The following is a 27658-nucleotide window of genomic DNA, read 5'->3' on the forward strand; positions in this document are numbered from 1 at the left end:
AATCATAATTATGGAGAGAGAAAAAAGATGCTGCAGCAAAAACACAATCGCTCTCACGAGAGAAAATCTGCTGAGAAAATCACGAGAGCTCTCTGCTGGTAGAGTTGTGCATCTCTGAAGCTTTATTATTATTATGAATGTATGTCAATGCATACTACATCCTGTCAATGCATCTCTGAAGTCTAAAATATGGGGTGGGTGGGTGAGAGTGACGATACACAACCAACAAAACAAAACAAAGGTTAATATCTGTGTATAATAAAACGAGTAATCTGAAAGGGGTTTCACTTGCGGACCTTGAATTCCTTATTAGCCAGTTAATTGATGATTCAGCACTTTACGTCCTATTTGAAGTGTATAGTAACGTGGTAACAGTAAAGAGGTGTTGAACTGCAGCATTACATGATGTGCATTTATCACACACTGTGTCTGTATGGATTTGCTGTATTTACAGACGCCTGCGATCGCGTTCTGGTGTCGCTGAAACGCGGTTTGTCCCTCTGCAGTCTCCGTCAGCAGCTGATATGCAGGTGAAAGGTCAGTCCAGTGCAGCAGACAGGATGGATGTCAACCAGGCAAAACAAGAGCATCTGCTCGCATTAAAAGGTATTGCGGGGTTCAACCTTTTCTTACTCTAGTAGCGAAAGAGCAGCTGAATGCCTGAACAATGTTGCGTGCTTACTTATATTCATTCATTCATAAACCCCGCTGTAGCTGAAGCGATCGCCCTGTTAGCTGCATGCTAATCACTTCTGCTGAGGCTCAGATCTACTGCTGCTCACTAGCTTTGAGCACAGACAGTATAAGAAAGGGTTTGAGCCCTGGTACATGTGTACATGTGTAAGAGTCACATACTGGAAGAGTCTAGCAGTTTTCTGCTGCTGTAGGAAACACATGACAGCTGCTGTTTTGTGGCATCATCATCAGATACACAGAGTCTTTCATTGATTCCAGTGTTGACATCGAGTCTAGTAACAGAAAAGCTCTCTGAAGTGATGCTTTATTAGTCTTCTACATAATCTCTTCAGGGTTTAATGTCAAATAACCCTATATCCCTCCGTATACTTACTATACTTGTTGTCTTGGCATAATTTTCAGACTGACAAAATGAATTAAGAACAATAAATGAATTAATTCCCCACAGTCATTTTCAGGTTTGTTCGTGTGTTATGTTTGGTAGGTTACTGAGACTGGTATAACGTGTTTTAAAACAGAGAGCTTATTAAATGGATTAAATCTAGCTCATGCTCAATAGTCAGACTGAACTGCTTAGAGTTAAAGAACAGAATGACTCAGTGTAATATTGCGCTTCAGGACGTGTGCAAGTAGGACAACAAGACTTTATATTTTGCATAAAGAAAATGAAGCCTGCCTTTTGGAATCATTAAGAATCTTTGCATTTTTATTTTATTTTATCAGAGATCACACTTGGCGATCAAATCAGACAAAAAATGAACCCACAATTAATGAATTTTGTTTCAATAATATTTATTCTTTAATTTTGTGTATTTTGAGGGGATTTCATGTCACAAGACTATATTTACTTCTAAATTATACACCATAATAAAAATAATAACATATACAAATATTATTTTCAGTTAATACAGTGTTTAAATGATTTAATATCCAATGCATCGAAGGCAGATTGGTGTCATCTGGTGGAGAAAAATACAGTAAATCATATGTAATAGAAACAGGGCCCTCAGCAAATTCAGGGTATGAAGCCCCGACACACCACACACACACACACACACACACACACACACACACACACACACACACACACACACACACACACACACTCTCTCTCTCTCTCTCTCTCTCTCTCTCTCTCTCTCTCTCTCTCTCTCTCTCTCTCTCTCTCTCTCTCTCTCTCTCTCTCTCTCATAGCTTGTAGTTTATTTACCTCTTCACAACTTGTCTATGGGAAAGTGTATCTAAATTCTGTAAATAATTAGTCACTTTTTATTTCGGATCACAAAAGAAGAAATTGCTCTGTATTTTCATGTTTTACTTTTTCCCCCATTAATTTCCTATGTTGGTATTTTTGAATGCTAAGATCAAAAGTGTGACTATTTAGCCTTTTTTTAATCCTGTGTGTGTGTGTGTGTGTGTGTGTGTGTGTGTGTTCATACATCAAGTGCCACCAAAGTCTCCAAGTTTCATACCATTCTGAGGAAGTAAAAAAAAAATAAAACATTTTTTGGTCTAATATATCGATATGGAAGCTTGTTCCACCATGGAATAAAAAATGGAAAACTTAATTGTGACTTTTTATCTAACAATTCTTATTTTTTTCTCGCAATTGCAAGTTTACATTTCGCAATTTATACTTTTTTTTTTTTTCTCAATTGCGTGTTGTGATCATGATATTTCACAATGCTAATCAAGTGAAATATTATCAGATCATCATTTGGTGCTGTATGACAGGGATGTGAATTCAGGGCATACATGGAATAAGACATCTAACTATAGGCCTAGGCCTATATATTAACCTTATATTGTAAATATCACTTTATGGCTAATTGGCTATGTTGGTGTTTGGATCAACTGCATCAACTGAGCATTTAAAGTTACACAAGAAACTAAGATGGTGAACTAATGGTACATTGGTGTCTACACACGAGCTGTTACTGTCTGTTACACTGGTCAACCTTAAAGAAATCTAAATAAAAGCAACTAGACCCTCCGAGAGTTAACCGTACATCATGTGTGTTTGATACTGAAATATTGTAAAGATTTGATGTTATGTTTCTCCCTCCAGTGATGCGGCTCACCAAACCTACGCTTTTCACAAACATGCCGGTGACGTGTGAGGACCGAGATCTTCCAGGTACAGTCCAATGACACTCATCAGGAAACATTTGACGAATACACATGTTTTGTGAAATCAGAAATTCAAATTCATTGGGAAAGACATTAATTTCATAATTCATAAAACTGCAGTTTCCTTCAAAATAAAAGCTCGACTGCAGTTTCCTTCAAAATAAAAGCTCAAGGGTTTATCTCTTGCAATTGTAGAAATTAGGACAAAAATATTGTAATTTTAATAGTGTAGCTTAAAGTAAAATAAAATATGTTTATTTTACAGTGCATTTCTTTTAAAATATAAATATAGGAATAATAATAATATAAACATATAATTATTATTATTTTCTAATTGTACCAGCGTGAATGCTGTATAGTCTGAGACACTATATCACAACTAAAAAGAGGTTTGAGTCCCTTTAAAGTTCAGGTGCACATCAACTCATCAACTTCTTTCTTTGTTCAATTTGAACACTGGTTGGAGCTCTTCGTTTGAGCTCTTAAAGTGCACCAGATTGATGAATTGAACTTTAAAATGTACAAAATGTAACACCTAGAGGGACCAGGGTCCACCCACCACAGTCTCACTAAATCCAGTGGAAAACACTGTAAATACACTGGAACATTTGTTGTTATAATGCAACACATGAAACCACTGCTGAGTCCAGTGTTGAGTTTCTCTGAAAGCTATTATCAGCCGCTCAGTCTTTTGCATTTCCCCGATGCTCTGAAACGCGATCGCCAGCGGCTGCGCTCCAGGACCGCGTGTCACGACAACACTTCTGAGTGGCAGTTCTGAGTAGCACTTCTATATATAAAAGCAGCTGAAATATGTTCCCCTATTAATCTGCATGAATGAGATTGTAATGTTGAAAACATGAAGACACCACCTCGTGTTATGCTTCTTATTTGTATAAATAGTCAGCTGAATCATGGCTTGCAGATAGTTTTGTTTGGTTATTATTATTCATAATTTGATGACTCGTATATCATTGTTATATTTTGACATACATGCATGTTTGCAAATCATGGCCTGTGACCAACATGTGTGGCCTTCTTGAAAGTCTTGACTATACATAACTAAGGCACAAATAAAAATCTCTGTTGATTTAGATGTCTATGGGGGTCTAGACTGTCAGTCAAGAGGTTTTACAGCTCTGCATATCACATGTCTGCAGGTGATTTGTTTATACGACTCATGAAAGATGATCCGTCTACTGTAAAGGGGGCAGAAACACTAATCCTTGGGGAAATGCTCACGCTGCCTCAGAATTTTGGGTAATGTATAGATTAAATGACCTAAAATTTGATGATTTATTTTTGGATTTATTAATGAGTTCATGGCACTTTCCACAAACACGGTACACTTTGGTATCGCATGAGTTTTTCATCTATATCTATATCATTATTTATATCTATCTATCTATCTATCTATCTATCTATCTATCTATCTATCTATCTATCTATCTATCTATCTATCTATCTATCTATCTATCTATCGTTATGTCTATCTATCTGTCTATCTATCTACACTACCGTTCAAAAGTTTGGGGTCAGTAAGATTTTTTATGTTTTTAAAAGAAGTCTCTTCTGCTCACCAAGGCTGCATGTATTTTTTTAATAAAAAAAAAAACAATAAAAAAAACCCAGTAATATTGTGAAATATTATGACAATTTAAAATGACTTTTTTCTATTTTAATATATTTTAAACTGTAATGTATTCCTGTGATCAAAGCTGAATTTTCAGCATCATTACTCCAGTCTTCAGTGTCACATGATCCTTCAGAAATCATTCTAATATGATGATTTGATGCTCAAGAAACATTTATGATTATTATCAATGTTGAAAACAGTTATTTACATTTTTATTTCATGATGCTCTGATGAATAGAAAGTTCAAAAGAAGAGCATTTATCTGAAATCTAAAGCTTTTGTAACATTAAACACTACCGTTCAAAAGTTTGGGCTCAGTAAGAATTTTAATTTTATTTTTGGGGGAAATAAATAAAATAAATCAATACTTTTATTCATAAAGTTAAACTGATCAAAAGTTACAGTAAATACATTTATAATGTTAGAAAATATTCTATTTTAAATAAATGCTGTTCTTTTGAACTTTCTATTCATCAAAGAATTTAGAAAAAAAATTGTACACAACTGTTTTCAACATTGATAATAATAATGAATGTTTCTTGATCATCAAATCATCATATTAGAATGATTTCTGAAGGATCATGTGACACTGAAGACTGGAGTAATGATGCTGGAAATTCAGCTTTGATCACAGGAATAAATTACACTTTAAAATATATTAAAATAGAAAAAAAGTCATTTTAAATTGTCATAATATTTCACATTATTTTATTGTTTTTTATCAAATAAATGCAGCCTTGGTGACCAGAAGATACTCAGAAGATCTATCTATTTATCTATCTATCACCTACAAACCCTTCTCATAAGCTAGTTTTAAACTCATCAAATATTTATAATCCCATCCTAAATCACAGGTAATTTTGAAATTTCTGAGGGAAAAAAAACATAATTTTATTTATTTTTGTTAGGAAAATGCTCACACAAACCAAACTGTTAAAAAAAAGAGGTGAAGATGAAGCACCTCAGGTCCTTTTCTGTGTCCTATTAGTGGAAAGTGCCACATGCCCATTTGAATCCCAAACCGTTCCAGTGATGCGAAAAATGCATTCTCACCATTCCCCATACAGAAATATTTTCCTTGGCGAGACCTTCTCCAGTTACATCAGCGTGCACAACGACAGCAGTCAAGTGGTCAAAGACATTCTCGTAAAGGTAACGGCTCAGGTGAAGTAATAAAAGCCTAATGTAGTTGTGTTGGTGTCCCGCTACTATCCCACGATTGTCTCTGTTCGCAGGCAGACCTGCAGACCAGCTCCCAGAGGTTAAATCTGTCCGCCTCAAACTCTGCCGTTTCAGAGCTCAAGCCAGAGTCCTGCATTGATGATGTCATCCATCATGAAGTCAAGGAGATCGGGACACACATGTGCGTAACATCTGACAGACTCCAAACATTCCTAGTCTTTTAATGCTGGGTAGCGTTAATATAATGAATCGAATGGAGTAGTTCTCCACAATCTAATGTTGTTAACAAAAAAATGTAAATGATTAAAAGTAGTTTTCGGGAATTTAAATAAAGCTGAAATCAAATCAAATATAAATATTACTTGAGAAAACTTAAACTCAAAACAAAACAAACAAAAAAACAACTGATACTGAAATAAAAATGATCTGAATGGAAATATACAAATTACAAATACTCACAACAAAATTACTATAACTTAAACGAAAATAAAAATAAAAACGTAAAATAAAAAGATATTTCAAATTGTAATAAATACTACAATATCTAAAAAAAATTGTTTTCTTTAGAACAATTTAGAAAGTCCCTGAATCAGCAAAAATATGCCTTTTAAAGCATAAGTCCAGTGGTTCAGCCTTCTGTTGGCTGAACACAAGTAAGCAGAGCATTGGTTTAGGGGGAGGGCTGCCAGAGGAAGCAATTTCCTGTTAAAGTAGATCCACTTCATCGGTAAGTGTTATTCTTAGCCAGTCAGGCTTCCTGCAGCTTCTGTGTTTTCCTGTTCACGCTGACCACGACACAAATTATTTTTGCCCCAACTTGCAATGCAGTTTAATCTCAAATTAGAGTTTAACAAAATGAGTAAGACAAATGATGGATGAAAAAATTAAGCATCAATTATGCATAACAGTTCTTTTTTAGAGATTTGTTTGCACTGAATTACAGAGAAAACTGGCCGAAATTATTAGGCCCGTTCTAAAAGGTTTCACTAAACATATTTCAACCTTTCAGATTTTTTTTTCTTTAATGCCGAAATAATTTTGCTTCGATTTCTACATTTCTGTGACTGTCCAAGTAAAATACAATGCCATTTCAGCAAAAAGAAAACAAGACAAAAGACTTCCTGTACTTCCCACAGTAAACGACTCGACTGCAAACAAAGAGCTGGCTTGACTGCCATGGTAATCAAATGGTTTGAAGCAAATGTTCCTTAACGGGATCTATGCAAGATTTCTGCAGTAATACACATACTGAAATCAACTACATATTCCATATTCTGAAGCCATACAATAGCGCTTCATTTGAGGAAAAGAACAATATTTAATTCATATTTATATTGTTTCTCCGCCTCTTTTCCTTCAATTTACCTTCAATGGGTAAATTCAAGTCATGCCCCAACATTTTTGGGTTTGATATCCTCTAAATTACTCAAATTACTGGGGTAAAATTGGTTGCAAATGCTGTTGCATGTTCACGTTTCTACCATAAATAGATCAAATCCATCAAGAATAAGAGATGTATACAGCACGCTGTTGTCCTCACCATGTTTGTGTCTGATCTTCTGATTCCAGCTTGGTCTGTGCTGTCAGTTACACCACTCAGACTGGAGAGAAGCTGTACTTTAGAAAGTTCTTCAAATTTCAGGTGAGCTCATTTCCTCCTGCTCTGTGATTGGACGCCTGCTCTACGCAAACCATTTTGCACAGAGCCGAGACTTTTAATTTACACTAAAGCTTGACATTTGAACTGGAGCATGAGATCTCATGCTGCTTTACTCATCCTGGAAACAGTCCGCAGAGTTGAAGAGCTGAAGCTAGGTCATTGAAAGCAGTCTTGAGTTGTGTGATAAATTCAATTTGATATGGATTCTGTTGAAGTAGAATCAAACTGCAGCTCAAACTTCAGTTTTAACTCTATTTTGAACCAGGTTCTCAAGCCTCTAGATGTAAAGACCAAATTCTACAATGCTGAGGTAAGTTTACATTTACCAGTTTGAGCTCTGTGTTTTTCCCCCTAATATTTAGAGGATATATATATATATATATACGAAAGCAAATGACTCACTTATAGTCTCTAGTATTTCCCATGGTCATACTGTTTATCTTCCTCTCTGCACTGCCTCGCAGCTTTTGAAATAATTTATAGTGAGGCTATGCTTAAGATCCCATTTTATACATTTTCATGTGTTTCATTTGATATCCCTTTTGTAAGTAGTGTGTGTGTGTTTCATTCATAATTCACTGTTTTGTTCACATTTATGCTGCCTCAAGAAGAAAACTGACATTGTCATTTTCTGGTGCATGTAACCTTCACTTCTCTAATGTTTATTTTTGTGTTTTATTCCTCCATTAGAGTGACCTCAGTTCCGTGGTAATTGTTTTTCTTTCTCATTGCAACTTTTTTTTTCAGCATAACCTGTTTCTTTTCTTCTTCTGAGCCTTTGAAACAAGCAAGGGGAAAACATATGAAAAGTATTTTGATATTCAGATAACAGGACAGTACTGAGATGGAAAATACGAGATTATGTTGAGGAATCCAGACCTGTGCTATTAGTAAAAGTTATTTTTCTAATTCATAATTTTTTGCCAAAACCTTTATTTAATTCGTGTTAAATGACCATAAGTTACTGTATTATCTATTGGCAAGATTTTAGAAAGGCTACGTTACCTACAGCAGTACCCTAAAGAAGGCCTGAATAGCTTTTTGGCTATTGGTTATTACTAAGCAGTAACCTGAGAAACCAGGCATTAGCCAAAATGGAAAGTTGTTTCAAAAGGTAGAGCAGATGGATGGATGAATAGATGGATGGATGAATAGGTGGATGGATGAATAGATGGATGGATGAATAGATGGATGGATGAATAGATGGATGGATGAATAGATGGATGGATGAATAGATGGATGGATAGATAGATGGATGGATAGATCAATGTATGTATGCATGGATAGATAGATAGATAGATAGATAGATAGATAGATAGATAGATAGATAGATAGATAGATAGATAGATAGATAGATAGATAGATAGATAGATAGATAGATAGATGGATGGATGGATGAATAGATGGATGGATAGATCTATGTATGTATGCATAGATAGATAGATAGATAGATAGATAGATACAGATGGATGGATGGATGGATTGATATATATGTATGTATGTATATATGTATGGATAGATAGATGAATGGCGGATAGATGGATAATTGACATGGATAGACGAAGGAAAGATGGATATTATAGATGGATATGGATGGATAATGGATATAGAGGATGGATGGATATAGATGGATGGATAAATGGATATAGATGGATGGATGGATGGATGGATGGATATAGATGCAGTAAAACTGCACATTTTAGAGTGGGCCTTTATTGTGGCCAGCCTAAGGCACACCTGTGCAATAATCATGTTGTCTAATCAGCATCTTGATATGCCACACCTGTGAGGTGGATGGATTATCTCTGCAAATGAGAAGTGCTCACTAATACAGATTTAGACTGATTTGTGAACAATATTTGAGAGAAATAGGCCTTTTGTGTACATAGAAAAAGTCTTATTCTTTGAGTTCAGCTCATGAAAAATGGGGGCAAAAACAAAAGTGTTGCGTTTATAATTTTGTTCAGTAGATGAATGGATGGATAAATAGATGGACAGACAGATAGAAAGATCAAACCTCTACAGTAACAACATTTATTTTTACAGTGTTTATTGTTATAAATTAAATCAATGATATTTGAAACTAGAAAATGTCCTTAAATTTAACCAAAAAAAAGTTATAATTTTTTAATTGGCAATCCACATAATCTAATAATAATAATAATAAAGAAATATGTAAACCAAAAATTAGATGAGAGAAATATTTGTTGTGTGTTTTCCTTGACTTGTTTCCTCTCACTGCTTCTGCTTCACTGCTCCCTCGCTCACAGTGCTGAACTGAATCAACTCACTCCTTTCCTGAGGCTGGGACAAACTGATGCTTGTTTTCAATCATCTTTATACCAATTGATGTTTTCTTTGACAGATTTAAATCACTTTTGGTTTGAAATTCCCAAAACTCCCAAAAATCAATAATAATGGTGTGATGAGTTAAAAGACTTCTTTAGAGTGACATGATATAGTCTAATTAGTCTAAACTGTTTGATTTCTGGGCTATTGAATGAATCCGGCTTGGCATGGGATCTTTGCTTCATGCTGTATCCATAACAACACTTCTGTCAAACGATGCTGTTGATCCACAGGCATGAACTAACCTCCAACTCAAGATGACACTACTGGGCAAACAGCTGCTTTATATGCCTCTCTGAAAAAATGCAATAAATTCCACTTAAACTTGTCTGATGAACTTGATTTGATGGGCCACAACACCTTTAAACAACGATGATTCAATTCAGTGCCATTCACAACCAAAGAGATAAGCCTGTTTATTGTGATATTACTAAATTGTAATTCATTCGTATGCATTAAGTCTTCATGTAAAGCCCTTCAAATAAAGTATCCCTCCAGGATAAAGTGTATAAAATATTAATTGATATACATACAGTACAATACTGCATGTAATCTGACCAGGGCTGAGTAATGGCCAACTATGATCGCAATTTCCATTGAACTCTATTTGTAACTTGCGACCATAGTTGGCTTTGGGAAACACACCCGAGATTTGATGTGTTTGACCTTTGACCCTACAGACGGATGAGGTGTTCCTAGAGGCACAGATCCAGAACATCACTACGTCCCCAATGTTCATGGAGAAAGTGTCTCTGGAACCTTCTATGATGTACAACGTGACTGAGCTCAACGCTGTGTCCTCTGCGGACGAGAGGTGAGCCTCACTGTCACTGTTGATGTGTTTGTGTTCTACACTACCAGTCAAACGCTTTGGGGAAGTATATTTATCTATTTTTTTTTTAAAGAAATTCAAACTTTTATTCAGTAAGGATGCATCAAAAGCGACCATAAAGTGATCATAATATTTCAATTATTGAACTTGAACTTTCTATTCACTAAATTTTTTTGATCACGGTTTCCTCAAAATATGAAGCAGCACAACTGTTTTCAACATTGATAATAATCATGTTTCTTGAGCATCAAATCATCATCATATTAGAATGATTTCTGAAGGATCATGTGACACTGGAGACTGGAGTAATGAGGCTGAAAATTCAGCTTTGATCACAGGAATAAATTACATTTTAACATGCAGTATATTCACATACATTTTTTTTTTTATTCAATTGCACAATATTACAGTTTTTTACTGTATTTTTGATCCGATAAATTGGTGAACATGAGACTTTCAGAAACATTAGCAGTTTTACTCAATCCAAACATTTGAACAGTAGTGGAGGTTATAAAAGAATGTATTCGGTTCAATACAATTTTCATGATTGTTTTAATTTGTGACGTGCTGTAGATTGGCACAGAAAATAATGTTGACTTGTATGATGTTGACATTTTGTAAAAACAAATAAAAATCATATTTACAGTTAAATATAGTTAAAATGCGTAGTTTCAAATGTGTGACAAAATTACATCCAATCTGTCAACTCTCGCTATTCCAAAAACACAAACCACACAAATCTGCTTTTAAACCCTCAGAAACGTCTCGCCTCATGGACTTCTATTGTAAGTGCATCACTGTAAATGAGACGATTGTTTGCTTTTATAAACTGAGGGACATTTCTTTAGTAATTGACAGCATGTCACAGTTGTTGTTAATAGAGTTTAAAGGAATAGTTCACTTAAAACTAAAAATTCTGTCATCATTTACTTTAAGTAAATTTACAATTTCCTTTAAGCTGTACTGAAACCAGCAGACTCCTGTTAATGGTTGAAACTTTAATGTTCTTTTGTGTAACCTTGTAGAGTTAGTGTGGTCACATGAGCAAAATTTGGGCTTCATTTCGTGGACAGAAAAGGCCCATTGTCTATTGTCAAAAGAGTAGTGATGTATAAAGCACAGCTCGCACAGAAGCCGCTTTCTGTTGGTCAACGTGGGGAATTCATGCCACCAACTTGAACCAAAATTCCCAATCGTGTTCACTTCCTATTGAAATGACGTTTGCTAAGCAGCTGTAAATGGTACAGCAACAGACTTGTTGACATTATTGAACTTATGCGCAACGTTTTCTTGGATTTCTGCAGCGAGTCGACGTTTGGGAAGATGTCGTATCTGCAGCCCTTGGACACGAGGCAGTATTTGTACTGTTTGAAGCCCAAGCCAGAGTTTGCGGAGAAGGCCGGGGTCATCAAGGGGGTGACGGTGATCGGCAAACTAGACATTGTGTGGAAAACCAACCTCGGGGAGAGAGGACGTCTACAGACCAGCCAGCTACAGAGAATGGTACAGTGCTCAGTCACTATAGTTAATCCAGTGGACTACAACATCTGTATGTTACACAGAACGCGGCTCATTCAGGCCTTCTCTTCTAGGCTCCTGGTTACGGTGACGTCAGGCTTTCCCTCGAGTTCATCCCAGACACGGTCAACCTAGAGGAGCCCTTCGACATCACCTGTAAAATCACCAACTGCAGGTCAGAGCACGGCCGAGAGCCTGTCAGGTTACACATGAACTCTGTGGGTTTTAACCGCTGGTGTTCCCGTTGTCAGTGAGAGGACCATGGATCTGGTTCTGGAGATGTGTAACACGCGCTCCGTCCACTGGTGTGGGGTGTCCGGCAGACAGCTGGGTAAACTCAGCCCCAGCGCATCGTTGTCCATTCCTCTCAGGCTCCTGTCGTCCGTTCAGGGCTTACAGGTACGCTCCAGCAGGCCTGAGGCAGCATTATGATATTTCAATGGGCTTTTCATTGGATGTATTGCAGAGTTGGGCAAAATTTGCTACTTGAATTCAAATTCAGTTTAGCGATATTTAGTAATTTGGCATGTAATGCAAGGGGCCAATCATAACAGCAGTCATTTATAGATAGGCTTGTCTTAACCCTCTGGTGCTCTTCGCGTGTCGGTCATAAATGACCGAGTCATTTTAATTTTAATTCAATTTGAGTCAATTTAAGATTTTTTATTTTGTCAATGAAATGAATGTTCTATATTTTAGTTTGATGTTTTTTATTTAATATTTTGTATTTTTAGGGGATTTTTATAATACTAAATTATATTTACGCTGTATTTATAATCCATTTATTCACTTTTTGAGCATAGACCTGGAAATTAAATTTCCAATTTAAACTGTCGTAAATCTTGAAGTTAAATACTTAAGTTCTATCTATTTTCAAAGACGACACTTGGCAGATTATTGCTGAAGTGAAAAACGTTTAAAAAAGTGAACTTAAAAAAAGTAACAGAATTTTGTGTGTTGCTACAGTATGAAAAATGCACAAAATAATATTTTCAATTTTAATATGAAATGTATATTTTCAAAATCACGTTTTACTCTAAAACTGCAAGAAAATCAAAGCCAAAAATCTAAACAAGTTGTGCTCCAAATTTGACATTGATATCTAAAAAAATTTAGCTTTCAGTCAGATTTTGTGTGGCTGCACTCCCAAAATTACCAAGATTACCAAGTTTCGTACCATTCCAATGAAGTAAAAAAATTACTTTAAAAAAAAAAATTTGACCGAAGAGCACCAGAGATACAGTAGCAAAAATGAATGAATGATGATGCAGGATCCATGATACAGCCATGTCATTTCTGTTTTTCTTTTAGAGCATATCAGGACTGAGGCTAACGGATACTTTCCTGAAAAGAACGTATGAATATGATGACATCGCACAGGTCTGTGTGGTGTGTCCTTACACGAGTCCAGAGAGTTGAACCCTTGTGGCATTTTGCACTGTCTGTGTCAATGGACCAACTTCCCATCTGTTCTGCATCTATTAATATAACACCTTTTGCTCTTTACCTTTAAGGTTGTTGTTTTAAAAATGTCATCTTTTAAAGCCCTTAATCTTGTATTTTAACTGTCAATGTAAATAAAATGTCAATTAAAAATCAGCTGTTAAAACATTTATGAGGTTTGCTCTACAAAAGTGTGTTGTTCTGGTGGGCGATAAGCAAATATCATAATGTTTCGCTACAAAGGACGCCGATATCGACAGAATGATTTCAAGACACATTTATTAACATTATTTTTTGACAAAACATTATACTGCTCTGTGTTTATAAGCATATTACATAGGCTTCAATCACTCATCTGACTGCAAATATCAGATTATGGAGCATGCAAAAGAAAATTGCAAATGCTGAGATTATGAATATGCTTATTATAGCAACATTTTGTTGTCATTACCAGTGAATAAAATGACTAAACAAACAGATCTGGTGAAGCAGCTGATATAGTGATTAGCACACAAATGTCTCTTGTTCCTAAAACGAACAGAATATGTTGTAAAAAATAATCAGAATGCGTTAAAGGGTTAGTTCACGCTAAATGACAACTGCCATCATTTATTCACCCTCATGTCCTTCCAAACAATGAGTCAATTGTCATTTTAGCAGAGAACTATTCTTATACAATGCCCTTGGATGTTAATAACATGGCCCCGAATCTAGTTAATAGGCATAAACATATAATCAGTCATTCGTTTAGTAAAATAAAGTCAACTCTGATGTGTCATAACCAGCTACATTCATAAAGAGGACTGAAACATTATCTACACAGACAAACACAAAGAAACCTAAGAGAATGTTCTGTGTATAAGGTGATTTTAGATGTGTTTTCTCCTCTTCCCTCCTGACGTCTCCGTATAAAGTGCCATTCCCTCCATCCCGGGTTCGATTCAATAGAAGAATGAATTTAACGATTGCACTCACGTCTCTTTTTCCGCCCGCCCTCCTCTGATTCTTGATCCTGCATAGACCAGATTTATAGTTTTCATTATTCTGCAGGACACACGGGTGCGTGAACATAAAAGTCCTGTCCATGGAATATATTTACAGCAGTATAAATGTTATAGGAAAATCCCTACTAGTTACACACACTGATAAGAGCACTGGGAAAATGTCCAACACAGGCTCACTGGGAAAACAACATTTCTGCAGATGTATATCATGTTGCTTTTTTGCACGTTTCACGACACTTTTAAAATGAAATGTCAAGCGAGTCAGTTACAGTGGGGAGAACAAGTATTTGATACACTGCCGATTTTGCAGGTTTTCCTACTTACAAAGCCTGTAGAGGTCTGTCATTTTTATCATAGGTACACTTCAACTGTGAGTGACTGAATCTAAAACAAAAATCCAGAAAATCACATTGTATGATTTTTAAATAATTAATTTGCATTTTATTGCATGACATAAGTATTTGATCACCTACCAACCAGTAAGAATTCCGGCACTCACAGAGCTGTTAGTTTTTCTTTAAGAAGCCCTCCTGTTCTCCACTCATTACCTGTATTAACTGCACCTGTTTGAACTCGTTACCTGTATAAAAGACACCTGTCCACACACTCAATCAAACAGACTCCAACCTCTCCACAATGGCCAAGACCAGAGAGCTGTGTAAGGACATCAGGGATAAAATTGTAGACCTGCACAAGGCTGGGATGGGCTACAGGACAATAGGCAAGCAGCTTGGTGAGAAGGCAACAACTGTTGGCGCAATTATTAGAAAATGGAAGAAGTTCAAGATGACGGTCAATCTCCCTCGGTCTGGGGCACCATGCAAGATCTCACCTCGTGGGGCATCAATGATCATGAGGAAGGTGAGGGATCAGCCCAGAACTACACGGCAGGACCTGGTCAATGACCTGAAGAGAGCTGGGACCACAGTCTCAAAGAAAACCATTAGTTACACACTACGCCGTCATGGATTAAAATCCTGCAGCGCACGCAAGGTCCCCCTGCTCAAGCCAGCACATGTACAGGCCCATCTGAAGTTTGCCAATGACCATCTGGATGATCCAGAGGAGGAATGGGAGAAGGTCATGTGGTCTGATGAGACAAAAATAGAGCTTTTTGGTCTAAACTCCACTCGCCGTGTTTGGAGGAAGAAGAAGGATGAGTACAACCCCAAGAACACTATCCCAACCGTGAAGCATGGAGGTGGAAACATCATTCTTTGGGGATGCTCTTCTGCAAAGGGGACAGGACGACTGCACCGTATTGAGGGGAGGATGGATGGGGCCATGTATCGCGAGATCTTGGCCAACAACCTCCTTCCCTCAGTAAGAGCATTGAAGATGGGTCGTGGCTGGGTCTTCCAGCATGACAATGACCCGAAACACACAGCCAGGGCAACTAAGGAGTGGCTCCGTAAGAAGCATCTCAAAGTCCTGGAGTGGCCTAGCCAGTCTCCAGACCTGAACCCAATAGAAAATCTTTGGAGGGAGCTGAAAGTCCGTATTGCCCAGCGACAGCCCAGAAACCTGAAGGATCTGGAGAAGGTCTGTATGGAGGAGTGGGGCAAAATACCTGCTGCAGTGTGTGCAAACCTGGTCAAGAACTACAGGAAACAAATTATCTCTGTAATTGCAAACAAAGGTTTCTGTACCAAATATTAAGTTCTGCTTTTCTGATGTATCAAATACTTATGTCATGCAATAAAATGCAAATTAATTACTTAAAAATCATACAATGTGATTTTCTGGATTTTTGTTTTAGATTCCGTCTCTCACAGTTGAAGAGTACCTATGATAAAAATTACAGACTTCTGCATGCTTTGTAAGTGGGAAAACCTGCAAAATCGGCAGTGTATCAAATACTTGTTCTCCCCACTGTATATCTGAAACAAATGACTGTGAATCTGGTTGTTGGTTGTTGTACGTATCTCGGCAGTTCGGAAAAACAATGTCCGGTGAGTGGCGTTAAAAGGTTAATGCTCAATCGCATCTGAAAATAATATACCGCCAACACTAAACCCGACAAACATGAGATTAAACCAGATTTGCTGAAGCAGCCATGCCATTTTAGCTTGCTTCTACAAGTGTTTAAGCTCTTTTATCGTGACTTGCATTCGAGCGCTTCACATCACAAGTGCAATGCTGTATCAGATGAGCTATCGCGAAAGTTAACCATTATAGGAAATACATATGGAGCTGATTATGTGATGCAAACGTCAAAAATGTATTAGTTTACAAGTCCTCGATGGTAAAAGTGTTTTGAGGTCATAGCATTCTTTTGCGCAAGGAACCATGTGAAAATAAGTCTTTATTAATCGATAATCTGCCAATGTAATCATAATTTATGTGAAAAGGAATAAGTTCTTGGTCTTTTACTGCCACTAGTTTTCATTTCAGCTGGAAACTGAATGTCACAAGTTTCAAACTGAGCACCACAGCTCAGTGTTGTTGAAAAAGTAAGACACTTTTTTTCAGCAAAGACGCATTAAATTGGACAGTAAAGAGAGTAAGTGTGTAGTTTAAACAGGATGACCTGCTGGGATCAGGAGTGTTCCTCGGCGCTGCCGCTGAAGGAGCGACTCCGTATGTGGTTCCTCAGCTGTTCGATCAGCTCTGGATTCTGCTGCTGGATCTGCTGGGCGAACTGCTGTCCACTGAGAGAAACGTCAGCAAACACTCCTAGTTTATGAGCCACATCAACACATCCTGCCACGTTTGTAATTCTGCTCGGTGTATATATATATTATACGCATCACCTCTGAATATCTATGCACCACATAATTCTTAAAACCTTCCGTGGAACACATGTCCCGTCAATCAGAAGTCAAAGAGAAGATGCTCACGCTTCAATGAGACTGGATATGTCAGATAATCCTCCCACTCCTGCGGCAGGTCCGCCCACTGCGTTAGACATCATGCCCGACATGCTGGTTTTGGACAGTTAATCACAAACACACCTGGTCATGACTTTTTTAAATATAGCGTGTGTATCTGTTGCAGTATTACAGGGTTCATACAGATACAGTAAAAAGAAATTCAAGGACTACAGATGTGAGGTTTCCAAAACACAACTTACAACGTATTTAATAACATATTTTGAATACAAAGTTTATAATTGCTATTATTGTTCAGTAAATAATGTTTTATATTATAATGTTGGCGTACTTCGTATCGAGAAAAGGTCTGATGGGGGTTTATCAGACGGGCGGCAGTGTTCATTTTGCGTGAAAAGATTGCATTTGTGCCTTTTTGAAAAAATTAAGTTTCATACATATATTGTATTTAAATAAGTCAAGCACTTTTCAAGTACCTCTTCGTAAATATGGCGGTTTTCCAGGACTTACATTTTTAAAAAGTCAAATTAAAGTACTTTAAGCACCTTGTACGAACCCTGGTTTTGGCTGTTTGAAGGGATAGTTCATCCAAAAAACTTTTGTTTGTGTGTGTTTGTAGCGTGAGAACAAACCTCATCGGTTCTCATACGTCAAGAAAGTACGGTTGAGTTTTGTTTACCATATTTGATGTACTCTATGTACGTGCATTGATCAATTAAGATAAGAAGCCTTAATAAAAGCCTAAAATCTGTTCAACATATTAAGTGATTGTATGGCTTGAAACAAATTGCCCAATAACACTATTGTTCAAAAGCTGACAAAGAAGTGAAAGTAAAGTCATTTATTTTTAACTTTCTATTTTGTCAAAGAAGCATGGAAAATGTTTTTATCATGGTTTAAACTGAAGAATTGAGAAACTGCTCAATTCATTCTTCACGTACGACGTTCTGAAGCTGGAAAATGTTGATTGTGTAGACTTTCAAGAGATGAACAAAAGTCATCCAGGTTTGGAACGACATAAGGGTGTGTAAATGATGACAGAATTGTCATTTTTGGGTGAACTAACCCTTTAAATGAATTGAACGGTTTAATTTGGCAGCACAAACATGCAAGAGTTGATTTATTTAAACTCACAGCTGTTGCACCTGCTGGTTTTGCATCACACTGGCAGCCTATAGAGCAAAAGAGAGAGTGTTTGAGTGGATACAAACATCAAATTTAAAGAATACATGACAGTAACATTGTAAGATTACTGTTTTAGATCCAATAAATACAGCCTTGGTGACCAAAGAGACTCTTTCTGACAGACTCCAAATGTTTAAACGATAAAAAAATGTTGCCTTTCACTTCCTTGAAGTGTTTTTGTCCGATAAAATGGTCTGCACTATATTCTGCGTATGGTAATGTGCTACTCCAAACATAGCCATAGGCTCTTTAAGTAGCATAATCAATGCCTAGAGCATGTCAGATTAATCTTTCTTGAGTTCTTCCTTCCTCTACACCAAGGCAGTCTCACCCTGCATTAGATTTGGTGCATTTAGGTCTTAAAAGTCTGTTCTTTTTATGAAATTGTCCCAATTTCTAGACTGCTGCAGTGTGCTAGAAACCCCACGCTCCCCCTCAGTCTGATTCAAGCGACTGGCCCTTTAACTCCGGCATGGGCTGCGTTCCAGACAGATGAAAGGGGTCGCAGGGTCGATTTATGACCCGTTTCATAAATACTATTAACAGAGAAATGCGAAACCACACACTTGCGCATACCATGCTAATGAAAGCAGGGTTATTGATGAGGCTGGCCATGTCAAACCCCAGTCCTGTGGCCGTCTGTGAGAACACATGTAAAAGCTAATGTTAGGAGTTATTATTGGCTAGTTCTCATATTTAATAACTCAACTGGGATACTCAATATACATTCATTAAAAACTAAGATAGACTGATGTTGCTCATAAGGTGGATCAAACTACATATGACAGCAGCTTCTTCTACTCACAGGACTGGATGCTTCTTTTTGTTTCTGCTCTGCGATCTTTAGGTTGGATTTGTAGGTGTCGTTTTCAGGATCTAACACCAGAGCCTTATTAAAATAAGATATCGCTTCTGGATACTTGCTCATAGAAGTTAGTGCCAATCTATAATCATAAAAAGATCAAAGAAGATAAAAGTAATGTAATTTTGTAAATTAATAACTGTAACATACTGGTTACTTTTAACTTTTAAAATCTGTTGTATAACTCAGCAGAGATGGGAATCAAAAGGAATGCATTTATTCTGGTTTCTGATTCATCTGAGGATGCTAGTTCCATAATCATTTCATTTATGATTTTCAGCACTTTTAAGGAATCGCCCTCGCCACTATAACTATATTTACTATATACTTCCTAACTATATATTAAACAGGAAAAAAGTACAGTTGTAACCAAATATTCAAGACTTTGGGGATAACTCATGAGACTGATTCATTTAATATTCATGAGAGTGATTCATTTAATTATCATGAAACTGATTAATTTAATGCTCATGAAACCGTTTAATTTAAAGCTCACGAAACAAATTTATTTAATGCTCATGGCACCGATTCATTTAATGCTCATAAAACAGATTAATTTAATGCTCATGAAACTCATTGATTTAATTCTCATGAGACTGATTCATTTCATACTCATGGCACTGATTCATTTAATGCTCATGGCACAGAGTAATTTAATGCTCATAAAACAGATTAATTTAATGCTCATGGCACTGATTAATTTAATACTCATGAAACTGATTCATTTAATGCTCATAAAAAAGATTAATTTAATGCTCATGGCACTGATTCATTTAATACTCATGGCACTGATTCATTTAATACTCATGAGAATTATTTGTTTAATGCTCATGGCACTGATTCATTTAATACTCATGGCACTGATTCATTTAATACTCATGAGAATTATTTGTTTAATGCTCATGGCACAGATTCATTTAATACTCATGAAACTGATTCATTTACCGTATTTTCCGGACTATAAGTCGCACTTTTTTTCATAGTTTGGCTGGTCCTGCGACTTATATTCAGGTGTGACTTGTATATCAAAATTAATTCAGACTGAGATGAACCAAGAGAAAACATTACCGTCTACAGCCGCAAGAGGGCGCTCTAGTTGGCGGAGTTGTTCAAATGCGACACCAAGGATGAAGAAAATGATGTGGAATGAGATCGCGGGAGCTTGGTGAACTTGTTTACTTGTAACTTGCTTGTTGGACTCGCTGGCTTATGTTAATTTAGCCTATTCAGCCTCCCAGGTATATGTTCTTTATGCTATTGTGTAGCTGAATAACTGTTAATATGTTGCGTTAACATACCGGACACCTATTCAGCCTGTTGTTCTGTGTAGTTGAACAACTTGCCTTTCCAGATTAAATGTCTGTTCTTGGTCTTGGATTTTGTGAAATAAATTTCTAAATAAATGCGACTTATAGTCCAGTGCGACTTATATATGTTTTTTTCCTCTTCATGACGCATTTTTTGACTGATGCGACTTATACTCCGAAGCGACTTATAGTCCGGAAAATACGGTAATGTTCATGAAACTGATTAATTTAATACTCATAAAACAGATTCATTTAATGCTCATTGCACTGATTCATTTAATACTCATGGCACTGATTCATTTAATACTCATGAGAATTATTTGTTTAATGCTCATGGCACAGATTCATTTAATGCTCATGAAACTGATTCATTTAATGTTCATGAAACTGATTAATTTAATGCTCATGAAACTGATTCATTTAATGCTCATAAAACAAATTAATTTAATGCTCACAAAACAGATTAATTTAATGCTCATAAAACAGATTAATTTAATGCTCACAAAACAGATTCATTTAACGCTCATGAGAGTGATTCATTTAATACTCATGAGAGTGATTAATTTAATGCTCATGAGAGCGATTCATTTAATACTCATGAGAGTGATTCATTTAATGCTCATGAGAGTGATTCATTTAATACTCATGGCACTGATTCATTTAATACTCATGAGAATGATTCGTTTAATGCTCATAAAACAGATTCATTTAATGCTCATAAAACAGATTCATTTAATGCTCATAAAACAGATTCATTTAATGCTCATAAAACAGATTCATTTAATGCTCATAAAACAGATTCATTTAATGCTCATGGCACAGATTAATTTAATGCTCATGGCACAGATTCATTTAATGCTCATGGCACTGATTCATTTAATACTCATGAAACGGATTCATTTAATGCTCATGAAACTGATTCATTTAATACTCATGGCACTGATTAATTTAACACTCACGAGAGTGATTCATTTAATGCTCATGAAACTGACTCATTTAATGCTCATAAAACAGATTCATTTAATGCTCATAAAACAGATTCATTTAATGCTCATAAAACAGATTCATTTAATGCTCATGGCACAGATTCATTTAATGCTCATGGCACAGATTCATTTAATGCTCATGGCACTGATTCATTTAATACTCATGAAACGGATTCATTTAATGCTCATGAAACTGATTCATTTAATACTCATGGCACTGATTAATTTAACACTCACGAGAGTGATTCATTTAATGCTCATGAAACTGACTCATTTAATGCTCATGGCACTGATTCATTTAATACTCATGAAACGGATTCATTTAATGCTCATGAAACTGATTCATTTAATACTCATGGCACTGATTAATTTCATACTCATGAGAGTGATTCATTTAATGCTCATGAAACCATTTAATTTAAAGCTCACGAAACAGATTCATTTCATGCTCATGAAACTGATTCATGTAATTCCATTAAATTATATTAACAGATACAACTTTTGATTTTAATAATGTATTAGTAAATGCTTAAATTGAAATTATTAAGATTAATAAATGATTAAGTATTATTTTTCGTTGTTAGTTCATGTTAACCAATGTAGTAAACTAATGTTACCAATATAAACTTCTATAATATTTATAAATTATATCTAACATTTGTTTTATTTTATTTCAGCCTTATTTCAATGAATGAAAATGATTTTTAATAGTTGAATTTTAGTTTAAGTTACAATAACAACACTGACGGTTATACCACAATAATCAAACCATCTCACCCCATTCTGCCATAAGCTTTACTGTATGAAGGGTCGATGGCGATCGCTCGTTCACAGTCTCTCGTAGCCTCTGTGTAGTTTCCAAGTTTACTATGTGCTGCAGCCCTGAGAGAGAACAACCCCATCAGTCAACACCACACACCAACACACCCGTCTTTATGAGTGACGCATCCTCACAGTGTGATATCCAAACGTTCACCTGTTACAGTAGTAGACTGCATTTCTTTGGTCCAACTCAATGGCTTTTGTATAACACTCCACAGCACTGCTATAATTCTCCTCTTTCATGTGGTTATTCCCTAATAAAGAAACACAAAAGCATTTGAGCATTGGAAATGATTGATGCATTCATTATTGATCATGTTTTTATTTGCATCATCCCAATGGAACAATGTGATGACAGAACGATTAAGTTATTCATTATGCATCGTGTAATATGACTCTGCGAGTGTTTTGAGTCTAAATACAGTAGGAAAGGTTGACATGCCCTCGTTTTTAAGCTGCTCAGCTCTCTCAATGTCCTCAGGAGATGGAGACGTCTCAGGTAACGTAACAATATCATTCTGGAAACAACAATTAGACAAGAAACTGTGGGAAAATGTGCGTCTAAAATCTTGCTTGTTGCATATTATGCAGAATTAAAACAACAGTAATCAAAAGCATGACAGGCTGATATGTATAAGTGTGGTTACTTTGAGGAGAGAGTTGAGGAATATCTCTCTCAGTGGCTGAGGGGCGGCGAGATGGCAGTCACTGGAGTTGATCTTGAAAGTGGTCTCGAGACACTGTACGGCAACTTGAATAGAGAATTATGCATTCATATTTTCAATTTTGTACAATTGTGTATTTGTTAAAAAAACAAAAACAATAACGCTATATATTAATTTCATATTACAACGCTGATATGGTGGTGTTTCTTCAACAATGGTGGCCATTTATGAAGACATTTTTAATTTGAATGTTCTTTTAATTGTTTTATGAATATCTTAAATGTGCAATGTTTTACCATGTCTTCATCATTTATTGAAATAATTTTGTACAGCTCAATTTCTAAACTGTTTCAAAAGAGTTTAACTTGGATATTCTGTAAGCTTTTCACTTTTATTTGGCCTCTTTCCCAACTTTTTTGGAGTGTTACATCCACACTTCCAAAATGTGTTTCCAAAATTCAATTAATTTGTACATTGGAAACCTTTTTTTGTACTTTTGTCAGTTAATTAAGGTTCAAGCAAATGAACGAATAACAAACTCTTGATTTGATTGATTTGATTCAAAATGTCCCAACTTTCGAGGCCCTTAAAGTGTCCCTTCAATGGTAACTCTTCACAATAAGGTTCATTAGTTAACATTAGTTAATGTATTAACTAACACAAACTAACAATTTGTTACTGTATTCGTAATTTTTTTGTTAATGTTAGTTAATAAAAATCCAGCTGTTCATTGATTGTTAATGTTACTTCACAGTGCATTAACTAATGTTAACAAATACAACCTTTGATTTGAATAATGTATTAGTAAATGTTGAAATTAATATTAACTTAGATTAATAAATGCTGTAGAAGTATTGTTCATTCTTAGTTCATGTTAACTAAGGTAGTTAACTAATGAACCTTATTGTAAAGTGTTACCCATTCAATATAATTAAGCACACTTCTTTTTTTACAAATCACAAAATGGCCACATTTTTGTCAGTTAATCAATCTGATATATCAGGCCACCGATGAATCACTAATAATAATGTACTTAAACAGACAAGTAAAATAGTTTGCTGTGGTGACTTTCAGAAAGTCCTTCTGATCTGACAGAGTCCAGAATCTGACCAGCCAGTCCATGAGTAGAAAAGGCCTGTGACTTTAAATGTTTTAAACATGAGGGTGACCTACCTTCCAGGCTTTCCTGTTCATCTGAATTCAGCGAGCCACAGTGTGTCTGATCTCTGAGGAACTGCACGATAGAATATGCCAAGCGCTTTTCCACTGCCATTTTGTCTGGGAGAAACCTGAGGAAAGATTTGTTGAAAAAGGTCCTTTTCAATAGATTCAGACGTTAGAGGAAAGGTGGGACGGATGGGTCAGCTGAGAGAGGGATAATGATTTAACAAGAGACTGTACTGACAAAATATTCAATAATGTGTACATTTTGCAAGTGATATCAGCTGATTATTCCAAACATATTTAGACACATAATTAGGGTTGGGAATCAAAAATCGATTCCAAATCCAGAATCGGATACTTGTAATACAATTAAAATTTCGATTCCGTAATTTACGCTAATCAGTTCCTGTGTGTGTGCATTTTAATGTGATTTCAAACCCTTTTCAAGCGCAAGAAGACATGAAAGAGAACTCAACTCAAGCAGCGCACACTGTTTCCTTTGCGCAAACATCCAAAGCGGCACCTGTTTACACCTGATCACTTCCATGTGCTTTCTGTGATGGGATAGCTATCCGGTCGTGAAAGACCAGGTGTAAATGCCCTCCGAACCGCTTTCGAGATGGATTTAAATCCGATCGCTCAAACCACTTCAGGAGTGGGTCTGGCACGCATTCCAGACCAAACTGGACAAGTGGAAATGCATCTGGTTGTTGAAACCACATAATGTAATTTTACTCCTCCCAAAATGTTCAAGCGTGTTATGGGTTCTATGTCATGTTATAGCCAGATATGACAGCGCTACTGAAACACACATCGCTGCAAATTAATCTGTGTGTGTATCTCTTCAGCAAGCCAACGTGCAAACTGACACAAATAAACCAGAAAGTAAGCGCAAAACAATCATCTTCATTAAAAGTAGTGAGACTGAATGATCTTCCCAGTACTGATGCCTCTCTCTCTCTCTCTCTCCTATTGCTGTCTTTAATATTGAAACTAGCTGATGATAATTAAAATGCAGCTCATATCTGTTGCTTTCGCTGCCGTAAAATTTGCATGTAGCGCGGGAATTGAAGATCGGATTTATATTCGTTTTGCGGAGACACATTTATGTGGGCAAGGGTAAATGTAAATGGCTATCCGATCAGTAAAAACACATGTAAATGACCAGATGTAAACAGGCTCTTATAGTGAGCGATACTGACTGAACTGTGTTCTCACACGCGTCTTCTTGCGCTTGAACGCACAAATACACACAAAAGTATGTCCAAATATTCTAGTAAACACATTGATTATGTCTTAATTGAACGTAAGCGAAACGCATATGTATCAGTATACTGTATCCTGCATTAGGTTTTAAAGTGACAGCAGCCTAATATTCCTGTTACCGTCTGTGTCATTAACGTTAATCGAAGAACAAAAGAAAAAGAAAATCACTCACTGATCTTGACTGAATAACTTTTGTAACTTTAAAAGGGATTAATCTATATTTTATTTATAAAAAGAAAGCTATGCAGTGTTATTTTACATTTTATTCAAATTTCTGTCCCTGAACTTTATTCAGTTGTATTTTATCCAGTTGTTTTTGCTGTTGTATTTCTGTTAAAACCATAGGGTGCAGATTTTTGTTCATGGAAATCAGCAGCAACAAAACGTTTTGCTAAACAAATATGTTACATATAAATGCTTGACTAAATGTTTTTACTTTACTGGAATCTAATCTGGGAAATCAATAATCGGAATCGCTAAAAACCAATTATGCTGCATGTTGTTGCAGGGGTTAATTAATTACATAACAGTCTTCTATTAATTATTTCATCAGCTTCTGCTCATCAAATCCACATGGCTGTGATCTGAAATATGAAACTGTTCTGGTCCCATATTGTAGACTAGCCTACATAGAATAGTTCCGTGCAACTGTAATAGGCTATCGAGTCTGTTATGCATGTCCCTGGATAACAAAAGCCAAAACACATGATGCAGTTATGATGTAATAATGACAAAGGCATGAAAATTCGCCCTACAACGTGACATATCATTTAGCCTGATGTATATTTAAGCATAACCCTATTGTTAGGTAGATGAGCAGTAGCCTGTGCATCACAGATGGTCTATGTTTACACTGGTTTACACAGATGAGATTGCAGGAGGTTGGGCAATGGCTGAAGACATTCGCAGTTTAATTAACGTACAGAAAGAGAAACCTTTGCAAACGCAAGTCTCTGATACACTTCTAGACTCATATTATCTCATATCAGCGCACAATATCAATAACATTATAGTCTTGTGGATGCTGTGCGCGCCCCCGCCCACCTACCTGGAGAAAGTGCCCGCAGCGCTCGTTCCAGCCACAGCGTCATGAACACTCGCGTCGTGAGACTGATGAGGAGGAGGCGCAGCACAGCGCATGCGCCGTCGAGCCGGAAATGGCATTGTTCAAGGACTACAATGAAGAGTTCATAGATCCTACTACGCAAAAGGCGTAAAATTATTGATATATTTTTTAGATTCTACCTTTTTATTATTTTTTTTAACTTTAAACATCAAACAGAAGTGGAGGATACATATAGCATATTGTCTGCATGCACATATTTGCAAAATACTTTCTTTTATCTTAACCAATTCACATATTTTCCTGTATCTTACAAGATAACGCAAAATATTAAATTCTACAGATTACGTTTTCGGAATAAGAGATTTTTTTTATACTTTTCTTATTTGTAAGTAATACAATTTAGCTGTCTACATGGGGCAAAGACTTATCGAGAGAGAGAGAGAGAGAGAGAGAGAGAGAGAGAGAGAGAGAGTTCTGTGTGTGTGTGTGTGTGTGTGTGTGTGTGTGTGTGTGTGTGTGTGTGTCCATTATTTCATGTGATCTATTGCACATCAAATATGAAATTAAGTTTTTTGGCTTTTAGTATGAATATGTTCATCTTACTGTAATCTATAAACTAGTGTTTTCCAAAACAATGACAACATTCACATGTAGAAGATATAAGCATTCGAAACTCACAGTCTTTCACTTCCGCCAATATGGATCAGTGATTTTGATGACATCACTCTGCACTTCAGCTTCTCATCAGATTTTCTGTCCAATCAATGTTCTCTAGAATCTGAAGCTCCGCCCCCTACATTATAAATAGACGCTGAAGCTGCAGCTAAAATTGGTCACTTGTTCACATTATTACTATTTTCTACATGGTGAATGGCACATAGTTCACTATATAAGGGATAGGGAACTATTCAGACAGTGTAAATATGCTTTCCATTAAGGCGAATGAAGTCTGGTTTCACGTTAGCGATATGGAGGAGATTAGGAGGACACTGCGGCTTTACCTGAGCTCAACGGCTCTGGCCGAGCTGTGATTTAAATGAAACGATATTGGCCA

General features: G+C 36.3%; 2 protein-coding genes across 3 annotated transcripts; one reads left to right on the forward strand and one right to left on the reverse strand.

Moving 5' to 3' along the window:
• The first annotated feature begins 466 nt into the window (after positions 1-466).
• Positions 467-13616, forward strand: trappc13 (trafficking protein particle complex subunit 13). 2 transcript variants are annotated; one of them, XM_082157686.1, is made up of 13 exons: positions 467-606; positions 2765-2833; positions 3987-4086; positions 5530-5614; positions 5698-5825; positions 7214-7286; positions 7570-7614; positions 7995-8012; positions 10334-10467; positions 11790-11988; positions 12078-12178; positions 12255-12402; positions 13315-13616. In XM_082157686.1, the coding sequence occupies exons 1-13, from the start codon at positions 525-527 to the stop codon at positions 13420-13422; spliced, it is 1290 nt and encodes a 429-aa protein (XP_082013812.1). In that variant the 5' UTR covers positions 467-524; the 3' UTR covers positions 13423-13616. The 2 variants fall into 2 exon arrangements, with proteins under 2 accessions (XP_082013812.1, XP_082013813.1); XM_082157687.1 differs by lacking the exon at positions 7995-8012.
• A 92-nt stretch (positions 13617-13708) lies between these two features.
• On the reverse strand, positions 13709-26677 carry sgtb (small glutamine rich tetratricopeptide repeat co-chaperone beta). Its single transcript, XM_082157699.1, has 12 exons — positions 26587-26677; positions 24282-24397; positions 23091-23194; positions 22886-22961; positions 22598-22697; positions 22399-22503; positions 19272-19410; positions 19043-19105; positions 18416-18453; positions 17291-17374; positions 16981-17101; positions 13709-14458 (listed from the first exon to the last, which is right to left on the reverse strand). Exons 2-11 carry the CDS (start codon positions 24379-24381, stop codon positions 16990-16992), a joined length of 921 nt encoding a protein of 306 aa, XP_082013825.1. The 5' UTR covers positions 24382-24397; positions 26587-26677; the 3' UTR covers positions 13709-14458; positions 16981-16989.
• Positions 26678-27658: the final 981 nt, after the last annotated feature.

This window comes from Leuciscus leuciscus, assembly GCF_965113295.1.
Source record: "Leuciscus leuciscus genome assembly, chromosome: 24".
Classification (NCBI taxonomy): Eukaryota; Metazoa; Chordata; class Actinopteri; order Cypriniformes; family Leuciscidae; genus Leuciscus; species Leuciscus leuciscus.